General features: G+C 42.3%; 1 protein-coding gene across 2 annotated transcripts in view; it reads left to right on the top strand.

Annotated features, from left to right (window-relative positions):
* Positions 1 to 12,479, top strand: part of TMEM267 (transmembrane protein 267) — a 67,583-nt gene extending 55,104 nt beyond the window's left edge. For both annotated transcript variants that reach the window (XM_086960603.1, XM_086960604.1), the window contains exons 2-3: positions 5,075 to 5,461; positions 8,678 to 12,479. In XM_086960603.1, coding sequence (XP_086816729.1) covers positions 5,150 to 5,461; positions 8,678 to 9,013 — 648 coding nt within the window. In that variant the 5' untranslated portion in view covers positions 5,075 to 5,149 and the 3' untranslated portion in view covers positions 9,014 to 12,479. The remainder of the gene's footprint in view (positions 1 to 5,074; positions 5,462 to 8,677) is intronic.
* Positions 12,480 to 16,643: the final 4,164 nt, after the last annotated feature.

The following is a 16,643-nucleotide window of genomic DNA, read 5'->3' as shown; positions in this document are numbered from 1 at the left end:
CAACCCGACGCTCCTGTGCTATCACGAATGCACATTCACCCAACAAAAATACCACTAGCATCTGAAACAAGGAAAGACCAACTCCTTTCTTGTTTAACGTTGACGCTGGTTTCCCTCCGCAAAAAAGCACATGCAATTGCACAACGCAATCCCTTCAAAATCCAGCCTTGTGCACCTTCCAGTTGGGGGCGGATGTTAACAGCAAAAATACAGGCTTGGCGTCATGGTTAAAATAAATTCGTAAACACAAAGGCACTCACTCACCTCAAGAAAAACAGCATCTTGATCTTGATTCTGTGGGAGCTATAAAAAATTAAATTAAGACATGACTGGCTTTCTCAGTCCCACACAAAACAAGCATTTGCAATGCAACAGGTCTCGCATTTGCGAGAGTTAAAGCTATTGGCAATGTAAATGACAATGCCTTTTATTTATCTGTTTTGCTAATTAACACATAAATAAAAGGCACTGTCATTTACATTGCCAATAGCTTTAACACTCGCAAATGCGAGACCTGTTGCATTGCAAATGCTTGTTTCTCCTCCTAGTGTGATAACTCTATGCAAATGGACCCTAACCAAGCCAAACACACCCCATCGTGTTTCATGCTACTTTTAAGTGTGCTTCAAAATTCCATGTTGGAAAATACATGCAGATTTTATTCTCAGCAAATGTATATTTTGCAGAGCTTTTCTGTGACAGATGGCACAGCAGAGTATAGCATCGTTTTTTTTTTAACAAAGTATGTTTCCCAAGTTGTTTTTTAGTTTAAACTAAAGTAAATGATGCATGGGATTTCTGTAGAAGTCACATTTCCCACTTCGATGTCACAAAGTGAAAAACAATACAAACAACGTGAAGTTTTAAGGTCTTCCCTACACTTTCACAAAGGTCACAAAAGATTTCGCGGCTTGGCATACTGCCAATGCTCTGAAACCCGTCAAGTGTTCACTTTGCGATTGTCACAGGAGGCAAACTTGTTACAGTCCTGCTAGTACTGTCCACCTAGTTGAACACATATAATGCAAACTCCTAATCAATCTGAAGCCACTTTCCAAAGTTTGCTATATTTCAATTTTAGTTTACCGTGTGCTGTAAACGCCGCACCTTTTCTCGGCCCCTTTGTAATCAGGTCCTTAGACACTGCCAACTTTCTACAGTTGATTGTTTAGTACAACGACTTTGAACATTTCTCTTTGAAAGTGACATCTCCATTCCTACGGAGAAGTTGACGGGTTAATGCATTTCAAGCCCTGCCCGGCATGGCACCAATTCAGGAAAATATAATGCGATCGGCGATAAAACCAGGACTTGTAAGGCGTCCTAAATGTTCAAAACTATAAGACTGATCATTTCACAGTCTAATATACAAGCTGTCAAAAAGAAAGGTTCTGATACCTACTTGTTAAAATGATGTGTTCAGAACCATGAAAGCCGCAAAAATATATCTAGTAGGCCTCCAGACCGCATAGTTGGCAACCATGCCCGTTTAGAAAATAATAATGTATGATTAAGGCGGAAAGAGAAAGAATGCGCACGCGGACCATATTGTACAATATCAACTCTACAACAAATGTACTGAAAGTAGGAGTTAACGTCGTTCCACTCAGTGCTCTTCGCTTTATCGACTTGATAAGTATAAAATGCTAAATATCGTCTCTGCTGGTACTTGCTCTGTGACCTACACACCGCACACGCATATCTGCTGCAGACGGTGCATTAACCTGCTAAGCTAGGCACTTCAAGTTCTGTCTAGCGAGAACAGATGCACTGGGTTCTTTTATAAAGCTTTGTAAAGTGATAACGGTAGCACTTTGCATAGTCTAAGTCGTATTGTTTGTTTCTAAATAATATTTTTATCACTGTTTAAAACTTTGGTTGGCAAATTTCCCATGCATTGTCCGGAAACAGCCCTCTTCAATGCCAGCCTGATAACGGAGGGGATGTTCAACACTTTGCTGAGAAATAACATCATGTTGGATAGTAATAATCTAAAAATAAATTCTGGGTTTGCAGACATATGGCACTCTTTAAAGGGCACCTTCGTTTAGGTGTGAAAGCTGCGTCTAAATACAGTAGAGGTGCCCGCTTTTTAACCCCAGCCTGCGAAAAGAGTCGCGCATAAATAAACAGGGTGAGTTGCCCCGCACTTACCAGCCGCACTGCCAGGGTCCAGTGGCGCGAGAGGCCAGGGGCTGCTAGCTGCAGGCGCTGGGGCAGCCAGTTCATGGCTGCTCTCCATGCCCGGGGGCACTGCACACATCCTCTGCGCCCGTACAGTCCGCTCTGCCCCGCCCCGGCCAGGCAGAGGGCGCTCAATAAGCGCCGGACCCCTCCTCTCCATGCGCGGATGAGGCCTCGGGCTCGCCTAGGGCCCCACCCGACGCCAGGTGGGAGGGAGGCGGGGAGAGGTGTGGGCGGTGCCTTGGGCGACAGATGGCAGCTGGTGGCAGGAGGCAGAGTGGCAGTCCCAAGGGCACGGCGGCGGGCACACCTTCCAAGCTAAAGTTCTGCCTCTCATGATGAGAGAGTGAGTGTGCGGCTTCACTTCTTTTACCTCAACCCAGTACATATTTAAACCCGGTGATAATAACGTACAACGGTGAAAGCAACGGATCAAACGGACCAGGAAATAGGCCGGAACCTTGCCAAGATTCTACCTGACGGAGGCACGTTCCATGACGCCCATATTCTGCCCAGGACCATGGATCCAGCCTCATGGAAAGTGCAACTAGGTCTGTCTGCGAGGACCTCAGACCTAAATATCAACGGTTGCTTTATTTTTACATATGATAATCCAAAATACAACTTACAATTAACAAGGAGGGTCCATCAAATGCCTCCTTCCAGCAAGGAGAACGAGGCAACAATGGGAGAAAACCGCACGGACACAAAAAAAGGGGGGGCGGGAACAGCTACCGAATCCCTCCCCTCCAGGACTCCGTGACTGGCCTCGTGGTTGCCATAGCAACGTTCCTGGAAATCGGTTTGCGACACCAGAAGTCAGGTCACGGAGTCCTGAAAAGGAGGGATCACAGCCGGACAAATCACCCGGGCAGGGTCATTGTCCAATGGCAGGCCTCCATTTCGCGAGGCCGGCCAATGGCAGAAGGGGCGTGGTTTCATGCCCCTTCTTGTTTACAAAACTCTCGCCTGCAGCAGCGCATGCGCTGCAACGCAGGCTTCGACCTAAAAACGAAGTAAACAAATAAAGTAAATAAAGAGTAAAGAGGGCTACTGCTGCTTTTAGACTAGAAAGAGAGAAGCAGTAGCCTGAAAGACTGTTAGAAAAGAAGAGACTGCAAGGTGGTTTCAGATGAAGCCTAGCAGGGCACTGCTACCCATAGAGGGGGCCAAGGAGCAATGAAAGGTGAAGGGAGCCTTCTTTATGTGCAGGGCTCTCTGCTCTGATCAATGGCTGCTGCTGGCTGTTCACAGCTCTCTTCCTGTGGCCGCCTCCGCACCGGCTCAGGCGGCTGTTTCTGTTCTGTGCAGGCCCTCTGTAGGGGAACGGAGGACTTGCATACACTCACACACTGTTTCAGGGAATAAAAATAAGCCCAGGAAGGACGCAGCAGGACCCAAGGAGTGCAAGGAGGAGAAGGAATAGGCTGGGAGGTTTGGTGTGGAAAGAAGACCGACCCCGGCTGGGGATAAAACTCAGTGCAGTTTGGCTCCTGCAGCCTCAGGGGCTGCTCTCTGAGCGCTGCAGTTCATATAAGGAGTGCTGGAAGCCTCCAAAATTGGTTTTGCGGAGGCCCTAAAGTGAAAGCTAATAAGAAAGGGAGAGCGTTGCTTCGTTAGCAAATCTAGGTCCTGGAGCGCAACCAATTGCAATGAAGCAACAACCAGTGGAGCGCTTCCATGTGCAAAGATCAAAAGAAAATGCCTTTAAAAACAACATACGAATCCGGGAAGGAAGAAGAGTCTGGGAGGACTGGTGTGCAAAAAGACAGACCCCGGCTGGGTAGGAAACTCACTGCACTTTGGCTACTGTAGCCTCGGGAACTGCACTCTGAATGCAGCAGTTCATCAGGAAAGTGCATTGCTGCCGTGGCCAAATACGAGCTCCCAAAAAGTCAGTAAAAAAAAGAGTGCCCAAAAACTGTAAAAAAAAACAAACAAACCCAGACTGCTTAACAGTACAAAACGAGGGACTAATAAACACATTCACCATACAAAAACAAGCATTTCGGGAGAACACTCAAAGGAGCCAATTAAAAAGATAGGCGGAGCTGCAAGCCCATATTCTGAATACAGCATGTCTCGAAGAGACAGCTCATGTTCTGCCTAGGCAAGACCTAAAAGTATCCTTACTAGAGTATAGTGTACTGGGTACTCTTAAGTATTCCGTTAACTGAGCCCCTATTGACTGTGCCAACAGAATACTTCTTCAGACCCCCCAATGGAGTAATACTGTCGTAGTAAGGACATTGTATCTTCCACCCTATTCATATTGAGTGGTTAAATGTCTTTGTTTTCTTCCTGACTGTCACTACCAGGAAAAACATTGCAGTAAGAGGAAGCAAAAAACAATGCCCGTCCTTTCACTGGGAGAATACTCTCTGGGTGTGGGTGTCATTAGATTATTTTGTTTTTCTGAAACATACTGCTGCTATGATAGTTTGTTTAAAAGAAACTAAACAATGCAAAGTGTTTTATGGAAGGCTATTAACACCAATGGTATCTGTCCACCAAACATTTAGCATATTGAAAAGTAAACTGCCATGATGGAGGTAAAGTCCAGTGCCCTCCCTACAAACACTACTCTGTCAGTCAAACCTTAAATAAAACCCAATGTTTGATATATTTGAGCTGCCCTTGCTTTCTCAACTAGTTATCAAATAGTCCTGGACAAAGCCATGTGTCCTGGACTTGTGTTGTCTTACCAAAGCTAAGATTTGGCTACTCTATGGTATCTGAGCCCAATATATTATTTTAACTTAATAACTTGGCGAAAAGACATTAAATGCTAACATGTATATAAAAATTCTTACATTTTTTGGGGTAAATTTGAATAGAGGCGTGTACAAATGATGTCGTTTTGTATTAATTATGTCTGTGTGTTTTTCAGAATGAAGTAACATTGAAATAGGATGGACTGCCGACATTCAGAAGTAACTCTTTGTGTCGTAACCAGCCAGTTACTATGGCTACTGAGGTGGAAAAGGCAAATGCTCTCCTGCAGACCTTCAGCACAACCTCTGTCTTCTCCAGCCTTGGTTTGGGGATATTCTGCTTTCTGTCTGACCGATTCCTGCTGTTTTCTTTAATTCAGCGAAATGACTGGCTGCGGGCGCTTACAGACAATACAGTACATGGCCTGATAGGCATGTGGTCCTGGGCAATCGTGATTGGACTCAGGAAGAAAAGTGACTTCTATGAAGTCCTCCTAGCTGGATTCCTTGCTTCTGTCATCGACATGGACCACTTTTTTCTAGCAGGCTCTTTCTCTCTGAAGGTAAGTAGAATGATACTCAGAAGATGCTTTGGTTCCATATTTTTATCATACGGGTGGTATTGTTCATGGAAGTGAATTGGCTAGTTTGTCAAAGGATAACAAAAAAAATATTGTAGGCCATTGGTTTATATATAGTCTAAGTCACTAACTAGATAGTTTGGAATTATGTGCATGCTTTGTTTGTTTGAGGCTTACATCATAATCTATGCTTTCCTTTGAGACATCTGTGAAATTGCTGCATCCTGCTGATTTTCCTTTGGAGGCTAAGGTAAGTTAAGATTTGTTCTTTTAGCTGATTTCTATATACTGGAGGAATTCACTTATGTAAATAGATTAATTATATCCAGAAATCATAGTTACAATTGTATATGTTGATTATTATTGGTATCATAATAAAAATCAGTTATCAATGTTGAAGATCACCAGTATTGTAAAACAGACCTATACTAATATTGGCACACGCAAACGATAATCGCCTACATGTTGATTTCCACGGCTCAACAGGACATTGATGTCTTTGGAACTCTTCTAACTTGATAGAATGGTAGGTGATGTTTGTCTGTGGTTTCACTTCTAATTCGTATAAACTCAAGACAGCCTGAGATGGTTTCCCATACTTGTGGTTCATTTTTTTTAACACCTGAACCTCCATCTACAACAATCTGTCCAACTCCCCTTAATAACAGACCACTCATCAGAGTGGAGGATGACTTTCATCATGCACTTCCTACAATTGCTCATCATTCATTCTTGGGCAAACCCTTTGACATCATGGTTAATCTGTCGTATGGCTAGAAATCCATGGCAGAGTACCAATTCAGAAGCAAGTAGTTGAAGTTCTGCTACTGATCATTGCTAAAGGGAAAGATCTAGCTATAGACAGTGTTCTTTTGATTTCTAAATGTGGATATTCAAGTTGATGAATTTAAGACCAATATGTTCGCCATAAGCACCTTATGTGACAAAATGGGGGACCTCTCCAATACTGAGACAATTAAATATCATCTGACTGATCTACATCTGCTTTCATGGTCAGCAGGTGTGTAGCCAGATGGAATTTAAACCTTGTGCTCACACATTTTAGGCTCACACCTAAAAATCTCTAGTGCAGGGGTCTTCAAACTTGATTTCGGGTCCCCTAGAGGGGACCTTAACTGATCACAGGGGGGGGGGGGTACGGGGTGCTAGACACTGGTTAAAAGAAGCATCATTCTGATAGCAGTGCTCTGTTGTAAGCTCAAAACAAATGATCAGTAGTTAGCCACTCTGTAATGGGGCATTACTAACATTTTGTCATATGTGCCAAAAGGGAAGGGACTCTAAATATTATTCAACCCCCCCCCCCCCTTTTGGATAACCACACTGTGGATACTTTTATCCGTTAGTAAGTCGTAGATAAATAGTTATATGGTAGTATGTTTGGCAATCATATATTTGATTGCATATTTAAAAGGTTTAACATAACTGCAATGTTTAAATAAGTCTAGACATTTAAACATTGCAGATTTTATAGAATAATTGTGAAAAATTATGGGGGGAGGGGCCTATTTTTTATTTTTTTTTTATACTGGGGGTGCAGCATTAAAAAGTTTCAAGACCGCTGCCCTAGCGTGTTGTGACCTAAAACTGTTATGCTATCAGACACCATATATTCACCAGTGAACATCAGGAAATGGCATAATTGTTTCCATAACATCAGGGTAGTTATCTGAACTTACTTACCTGTTGCTCTAAACATGTCTGAAGGTTATCTGTATTTTTTAATAGCTTAATTGTAGAAATTCTTTCAGACAAAAAGATCAATAACTATGAAAATATGGCAATAGTAATACAAAAGAAAGATAATTAATCATGAGTAAAGCCACAAGAAAAATCCCACTTCCAAAAGAAAGTCTCAATAAATCAAATCCTTAGCAAACATTGCTCTAAGAAAGTAATTAACATTTTAAAATAGATTTTAATTGATATCGTTTTTAATTAATATAGTTTTTTTGCTGTTGTGTTACTTATCCATCATGAAATTTTAAACAACGAGTTAGTATTATATGTGTAAAGATTCCACAAAGAAATTGTCTGACAAGGTTTTGGATAAGAGAAATACATTTTTTCTTACTGGCACAATGCCCGATTTCACAGATAACTATGTAAATTAGTTGCATTTAATTCAACGTATGTGAACACATTTTATCTGATACGGATCCGGCATGCCTGTACTCACATGATATACCTCTGATTTAAATAGACCTTAACCTCCCAAGTTGTCCCTGTACAGGAAAGGTGGGCCCCCTTACTCCACTCGAGATTGTTCTTCTTTTGGTGATATATCAGGTTGTACCTTACACAACTCAATAAACTTTACCTCATGCTGTAGTATCTCTGTAGTCTAAGAAATTATTTCAAAATGTCCATTACATATCACCTCCTGGGGTTTGGTGGTAGGGGACATTCTTGGGCCAAATAGCAATTGGTACAATATCTCTACTAGTCCAAGTGTCTGGAATAGTTCTACTCATTCATTCGAGTTTTTCTAGAGTAGGCTAGATGTAGACCTTTAGAATGAATTACTTTGTATTTGCAAGGTCACCTTTTTGGTTTGAGTGCAAGCCATGGACCACTGGTTTATAAGCTTGCTTTAGACATCAGTAATGTTATGTTATGTGTATTTATAAAACGCACAATCACCCACAACGGTATTCTGGTGCTGGGTCGGTGGGTGATCCAACTCAAGCTTCCATATATTCTGAGAGCCTCACACCATATGAGGTCTATCAGCCTTCAGAATAGCATACATATTCTACACCATATAGTTTATGTGCTCTGTATTCAAGATAAACAGAACCTCCCTGGCTTTCGGCGTTTGTGAATCCAGTTATGGAGGCTATATTAGTAAGCAGTGTCAGTGGAGAGACTGACATACGCACGTGTAATTGTCTAAGGGTAAAGAAGATCCCATTGACAAAAAGATCCAAAGAAACCTCATTATCCTTCGCAAACATATATTCACTAGTCGGAGGCACAACACGAATACTAGATGTCTGCGAGGCTGGGGAGTACTAGATGGCATTTTGGATTTATTTTATATAATCCTTTTGTTATATAAACAGCATCTCGATTCAAAGTTTATATACATTGCTAACAAATAGCATTAGCAAAACAAGTAGAATACATTCTGAACATTCATTTATTAATGATTATATTTTTTATTTTTCTCTCAAGGCAGCTTTGAATCTTCCTCGACGCCCGCCCTTACATTGCTCCACTCTGATCCCGGTTGTGGCTCTGGCACTGAAGTTCATCATGCACATTTTCAGGCTGAAGGACTCCTGGTGCTTCCTTCCTTGGATGCTGTTCATCTCTTGGACTTCACATCACGTCCGAGATGGAATCCGACATGGTCTCTGGATCTGTCCATTTGGAAAAACTGCACCATTGCCATACTGGCTCTATGTGGCCATCACAGCAACTTTACCCCATGTTTGCTCCTTAATTATGTACTTGACAGGAACAAGGGAGATCTTGTCTGTTAAACATGGTATACGTATAGATGTGTAAGGCAGTGGTGTATTGTCTAGTGTGCACCAGAGTATTGGACTTGGACCAGGAGTGAAACCTATAGACTATCACTCTTTCGAAGTGTTAAATATTATGATCCGGACAGAGCCCTGTATTCGGGAATTGGAATCTTGTTGCTATCTCTTTATCTTTTAGTGAGACATGAATTTATTTTCTGACCTCTTGAACTGCAATTATTCTTCTACATGCTTATGTGCTGCTAACAAAACGAAGTGGCTTCCTGTGTAAGAACACAAGGAGAAGATATACTCTTATGTTCTCCTCTGTTTATGAAGTCACATCCTTCAGAATTGATCGGTTTTTCCCATATACGGATGCTATCCCAAGCCAGGGGCCTGACCCACTAACATTTTGTGTGTCCATGTAGAACTTTAGGTGTTCACAAAAAGTAATTTGCTACTCATATAAACAGGATTCTTTGAATTTTATGTTCCTAATTTTGCATTTAATAGTCTGTGAATCCACAAGTAATGGGTGTTTCTAATGGATGCATCTGCCTGTGGAATCCTCACCTTTTGAATTACCCCAATGCACAGCATTACACAGAAACGTTTCTCCTCAGCTCTCTCACATTGACGAGGACTTCACAATTGAACAGCTCCGCACGCGACTCCACTGACGTCTTCGGATTCATTTGAAGACCTCGTCTGTGTGCTGACGTCGGTTCCCTTTTCTCTGCACCGTCAACGCGTAACTGTTTTTTCCCAGGCTCTCCATTCTGGGAGTTTTCTTTGATACTGTTGCTGTGACTTTGTAGCCTTTGAAGATGACTACTCCTAGAAAGTCGGGATTCAAGCCGTGCAGAGAATGCGGAGCCAGATGTCCAACACTGACCCTCACAAAGATTGTTTGTGGTATTTGTCTTCGGATCAAGACATCTGGTAAGCGGATGAATCCGAAGACCGGACCCAAGTCCTATTGATCGCCCTAGATTGGCTGCGAAGGGTGTGGTACACAGGCCGCAAATACCTCTCAATGCACCCTCTGCTGCTTCTCCCTCTCAGGACAGACCTCCTCTCGCAATCGCAGGGACAGGTTCTACACCCCCACCTCCAGACCCTGCACCTTCATGCCTGGAGATTAAATGGACCAACCTGGGTTCTTTCTCTCTCCCAACGGATGTGGTGGACGTTATTTTATTGGCCAGAAGACACTCAACCACATTTGTCTATTCTGGTAGGTGGGCTAAATTTGTAAAATGGTGTGGAGAGAAGTCAACTGATCCCATAAATAACCATTTATCTGATGTTCTGAGTTTTTTTCTTTTCCTGGAGCAACAGTGTAGCTACTGTTAAAGGTTATTTATTTGCCTTGTCAGCTTTTCTTTGTTTGCCAGATCAACCCTCTTTGTTTAACTCTCACATAGTTATTAGATTCATTAAGGCTCTCACTAATAGGTTTCCTCCTGCTCCCTTTATCTTGTTTCAGGTGGATTTGAATCTAGTTCTTCCGTTTTTGATGGGTTCGCCCGTTTAACCTTTGCATAGTTGTCCTTTAAGGTTTCTCTCATTTAAAACTATATTTTCGGTGGCAATCACATCAGGTATGAGGGTGAGTGAATTGCAGGCTCTTCGTTCTAGGCCTCCGTTTACATCTTTCAATGCGGATAAGTTGGTTCTTAGGACCAGAGCTGCTTTCCTGCCTAAGGTTGTCACCCTATTCCATTTGGGACAATCCATCACCTTACTCACTTTCTACCCTCACCCTTCTAAGGAGGAGGAGAGACTTCATCGCCTGGACCCCAAGGGGGCTGTTTGCTTCTACTTGGACAGAACCAAGGACTTCAGGCTGGATGATCAACTATTCATAGGATATGTGGCCAAGATGAAGGTCAAGGCTGTCAACAAAAGAATGCTGTCCAGGTTGATAATCCTGTGTTTCATAATCTGCTACGCCTTGGCCAAGAAGGAGTCTCCTGAAGGTATTTGTGCCCATTCTACCAGAGCTAAGTCTTCTTCTTCAGCTTTGGCTAGAGGTGTCCCTGTGATAGACGTCTGCATAGCGGCAACTTGTGCCTCCCTCCACACTTTTGCGAAGCACTATTGCTTGCATTCGAAAGTGAGGAGGGACGGCCATTTTGCTCGTTTTGTGTGCTGGATTTTTTGATAGAGGCATGCAGGTCCCCTCCGAGAGCAGGACTGCTTGGAGATTTACTGAGGAATCCACAGGCAGATGTATCCATCAGAAGAATAAGTTACTTACCTACATTAATGCTTTTTCTGGTGGATACAGTATCTGCCTGTGGATTACACACTGACCCACCCGCCTCCCTGTTGCCTGTCTGCTTATACCGAAAATTCATCAGTTTGTATTTTATGTGAGTTGTTGCTTGAATCATGAGTTTAATTGGAATTTGGAAATATCTATGATGTTGGATTTCCATTTTTGGTTGTGTTTTGTATACTACGTATACTTGTGAGAAGGTTGTTGGTTCGCCCGTTTCTCCTCAAAGGCCCGGAAAAAATGGGTGGCACTGACGTCAGCACGCTGCCGATGTCTTCTTATGTCTCTGACGTTACACGGAGTCGCGTGCGGAGTGGTTCCTTTGTGACGGCCTGGTCGACGTGGGAGAGCTGAGGAGAAGTTTCCGTGTAATGCTGCGCATTGGGGTAATTCGAAAGGTGAGGAATCCACAGGCAGATACTGTCTCCACCTGAAAAAGCGTTGCCGAAAGTAAGTAACTTGTTCTTTGCCACATTTGTAAGGTTAGGGATGGGAATTTGAGTGTTCAGGGGGTTTACTTGCATAATACAATCTATGAACTCCCACAAACTCATATATTTGTGAGTCCTTTCATTTTGCAGGTAGTTTCCCAATCCAAACACAAAGGGATGCTGAACTACTTTCAAGTGCCTAACATGGAAGGGGATGTAAATGGTTGAAAAATACAGAAACCAATGCACGCTTCTTTATTTAGGAATTTCCGGAGGCCGAAACTCTTGGGAATTGCAGTAATCTATGTATTTCCAGGACAAGTTTATTGTTAGAAGCATCCGATAGGGCAGAAATGTACTACAAATGTAAGATTTTTCCCGAAGATGTATATTTCTGATTTTCCCAACCTGGAATGTACGAATCAGATCGAGTAAGTCTAAAATAGTGCCATTATACAAAGGTTTTTTGTGGTTGGAAAACAGTAGAACAAATTAATTTGCTCTGCATTTGCTGCTGACGGGGCTGATCCATTGATTTGCCCCAAATTATAAATATGTCTGCATCCTGGGAAAAATCAATTATATCTGCTCCTCATTACGTAACCAGTACATGTAAAAATACAAGTTAGTTTGCTCTGTTTTTGCCTATTTCAAATTCTTTAAATGTTGTGCTCTATTGACAATCTAATTTCAGAATGCGTTTGTTACCTGTGACAAACAATTCATAAAACTACTGTGTTCTAACAGATGTCTATATGTTCACAAAGATTACATTACACCGAATGCTTATACATGTTTGAAGTTTTATTGTGCTGAATTAACTCACATCATTGCTTTTTCTGGTTTATGCATTTTCCATTGTTGCGTCTAGGTGATGCACAGAGATTGAGGCAATAGTTCTCTTTGTATGTGCCATTTTATTAAGGTGGCCTTCGTACTACTTTCTGTAGTAGATCAATTTGGTCTCTTCTAGAAAAAAATGGCATTTCCATTAAACTACCCACTGTTCTTCTGGAATGTAACACGGTTTGCAGTGATGCATTCAGGGATCGTTGGCTATGAAAGGGAGTTTGGCTTGTAATTGACTTCCTGATCGAGTAAGTTAGATATTCTGGCATGCTTTTAGGACACCAGGTTGTTCCACTGTCTTCTAAATGTGCTGATGTGTGCATGTGACTCAGATGAATTCAGGTGCAAAATCATACATGGAATCGGTGCAGTATTTGTTCCAAAGACAAATTTGAAAATCATTCCTTCCAGATCTCGAATGTGAAACAATCCCTCGAGCATTAACATACATTTACTACCGATCAGCCTTGTGTGCATGTCCACGAAGGTGTTCTAACAATGTATGGCAGCGGTAAGGAGCCTATTCCATGGTGTCACTGTGTACACCATAAAACATGCATCAGTAGGACAGTGATTAGGCCTCCATGTGTCCAGAATTACGGAGTAGCTCCTTGTTCTCGCCATTGTTCAGTAAACAGAGAGCTCCTCTGCGAGATAATATGATCATTTATGTGATCAAAAATGTGATTGGATCCGTTATCCAAGGGTCACCCTCGTCTCTTAATTTGTGTTTAATTTCTTTTAACTCGATTGTTATTTTTCTCAGTATACTATACTTATAAAAACCAACTTTAATGTCTGGTTAGCTTGCCAGAGTGAATGCCGTCTTCATACCGTATACAGAGGCCATGGGTCAGCCATCTTTAGCCATTGCTCACCAATTTGTGGTGCTTGCAATAGAACCCTGTATAATATAGTCCAGCTCCACAGACACCTTTCGAGTATATTTGTGTATGACCCTGATTGTCATTCACTAATTCTGATGTGAAATTTTTCTGAAATGCCCATGGCATGACAGAAGGAATACAGGAGTATGCCAAATTATCGGAGCTCCTAATCCGAGTAGGACTAGTGTTATCTGACAGTACAGGATGTCCGCACCACATGCGTGGGCACCCTGTGCTCATTTCATTATAAAGGAGTAATTAACATTTTTTGAAATGCTGAAAATGCTACTTGCAAAGATACTAGAGAGGTCACTGTGCTGCTCCTTCAACCATCCAGTTCTGCTTCGTGCTTGCAGCAGATAGGAATTAATGATTCATTTGGATGGATTTGCCAGTTTATTTGGCTCGAATACATCTTTTCAAATCCCTGAGTGCAATTTCTTCTAAGTTAAATTATAAGTAGCTTCTCGGACCTTGCTCATTGGTTTTCGGTATGTACTTATTTTATCTTTACAACCCATTTGGCTTGGTTTGTTATAGTCCTCTTGTTATTTTCTCGGCTAAGTGACCATGTGAGCTACCACTTATATATGCTGAAGGTAGTAGGTCATGTGTTTTCCAGCTGCTTAACGGTCTAATTTTTCACCTAATGTCTCATTCACGCTTGGTAACTTAGCTCAGTTAAAACCATACCTACTTCATTTATGACTTTGGTATAGAGTGGTTAGTACTATGAAGTTATGATCTGCGTCAATTTTCTAATGTACATTTCATGCTACTGTGGTAATAAACTGGAATTTGACCGTAGCTCTATAGTAATACATATGTGAATGAGCATTTCTTGCCGGTGCTCTAAATAACATGCGTTATTGGGCTATGTTTATTTTCATTGCCGTGGCGCACACACACACACATGTATATATTTATTTCACAGTAGTGTGAAATGTGCATGAGAAAACCATTGTTTGCTGCCTTACAGATTACATATTGCAATTCCTCTTTTAAACAACTATCCTTCTAGTCATGAGGCCTCTTCAATGTGGTTTTACCTTACTGCACAAACTTTACTTCTTGTATTCTGTTTTTGTACAAATGGTAAAAAATGCCTTACGTAAAACCCTATATATAAAGGAGCAGAGTATAACAAGCTATTTATTAACATTGTTGAAGAAGTGGAGGGGCTTCATGGCCGCTCACCACAATCAACAATAGTAATAAATAGCATATTACAGTCTGCCCACTTCCATGTATAATGTACATAAATATGACATTTTTGTAGCTTCTCTGTTGCATTGACCTATGCATTCAGATGGATGGGAAGTGACAATAGATAAAGTGTATCATTACTATTTTAAAGTCTCCCACAAATTACACCATTTGGATTGTAAAGCACCAAGCACACTGGAGCTGCACATCCTAAGTAAAGAAGATTGCAAGTTAGAAATCTTATATGCAAGATCACCTTGAAGGATGACCGTTCTTACTATGTGGCATTCACAAGGGAAGATACCATAGAGAAGCACAAATCGTTTCAGACTGACATGAAACCAGTCCAGTTACTCATAGTTGACCTCTGAAACAACAAACCAGATGTTGTGAAAAATGAACTCGTTCTTTGCAGTACCTCAGCAGACACACCTCAGTCTTCTTAATGCAAAAAGATTGGATTTTTTGCCATATTCAAAAAAAATTTAACGATCCCAGTATCTTTACATTCATCCCCTAATATGCAGTTTTCCTCTCTGTTCCACCATGTGAGAGGCTGGCTTAGTATATGGTGCGGAGATCAGCCTTCAGGCTTAGTCCAGAAGGAGTGTAAAGCAGCTTGTTTTACCAGTACTTAATCGTATGGTATAGGTTAAGTGAAAAAGAACCACACAGTGTAGTTATAAAAAATATGTATTATTAACACTCCCTCGCACAATGTATTTTCTCCTACCCGGAGACATAAACACAGTACTTTGTCAATAGACTACGTAAGTAACACAGAATACACAGTGGTCTCCAGGGGGAGACCAAACCATTTACTAAAATAGTGGAATGCGGACCACAACCTAAGTCGAGAATGGACCCAGAAGACGTAGAAGAGCCAGAGACCCAAGGAACCGCCCAAGGTTAGTCTCTAGGAACCTCACGGAGGTCATGTGCAGAGTGAGAACACGACCGCGTGTTCAATGTAGTCAATAGGTAAGTTGTGGTTGCAGTTTTAAAGAAAATGGACCTTTCCCAGCTGACTCTAAAGAAACCCGGTGGAAGATGGACGGTTGGAAAGTCACCCCACCCATGGATACCCCAAGAACTAGGATAACGACACCAGGGAAGCCGGTTGCACTGGTGCGCAGTGACTTTGGAAACCGCCGTAGACCACAATGGAGGACTTCAGAAAATATGCCGCTGGCGAAGAAGGTAAAAGTGTTCGCCCAAAGTGGATTCAAGACAGAGGTACCGGCAATCCTAGGGACAGAGTTCCTGCCATTCAGAACTGACCAGGAGGCACGGAATACAAATGCTCACAGAGGTGGGGGATGCAGGAGAGTTACGGTGCCCTTGAAGTTGCAGCTGTAAGGGGTCATTGTCCGGCAGGGGAACCAACAAGTCTTTGTAACGGCAACCAACGTAGTTGAATAAAAAGGTGCAGTCCAAGCAAGGTCCAAGTGACTCCCCAGGAGCAGGTAAATAAGAGCGGGCCCCAAGCAATCAGGCGACCCACTGGAGCCAAAGAAGATCCTCGAGAGGACCCACAAACCGTAGGCCCAGGAGTCGCAAGATGACCTTGAGCAGCTCGCCAAAGGATGACGGCCCACTGGGCAAAGAATGCATTGCTGGCGAAAATCTTTGCTGCAGGAGATGTTTCAGGCTGGAGCTTCTTGGATATCTTTATATCAACAAGAGAGATAGGGCTCGAGTAAACACTCCTATACCCCAACAAGTATATCAAAAACAACTAAGGAGTGACTCTGTGAAACGTAAAATACGTGAAAAACAAACTCAAAGTGTCAGGTTATTCAGAAACCCCTACCCGGTTAATGCATATCTCGGATTTGGCATGTCCAATCCTAACAACCAGGAGGCAAAAACCCAGTGGACCGGAATAACCGCATCCAACAGGGAATGACAAGTAGCCTCTTGTTTAGAAGGACCCTCACTCACCACTAGTTGGTGACATGCTTCATCATCGGGTCCCCGCTGGGGTGGCCGAATGCCCTCCCCCAGCGTGCT

The sequence above is a fragment of the Lissotriton vulgaris genome, chromosome 3_1 (genome assembly GCF_964263255.1).
Source record: "Lissotriton vulgaris chromosome 3_1, aLisVul1.2, whole genome shotgun sequence".
Classification (NCBI taxonomy): Eukaryota; Metazoa; Chordata; class Amphibia; order Caudata; family Salamandridae; genus Lissotriton; species Lissotriton vulgaris.
This window is presented reverse-complemented; position numbering and strand designations above follow the sequence as displayed.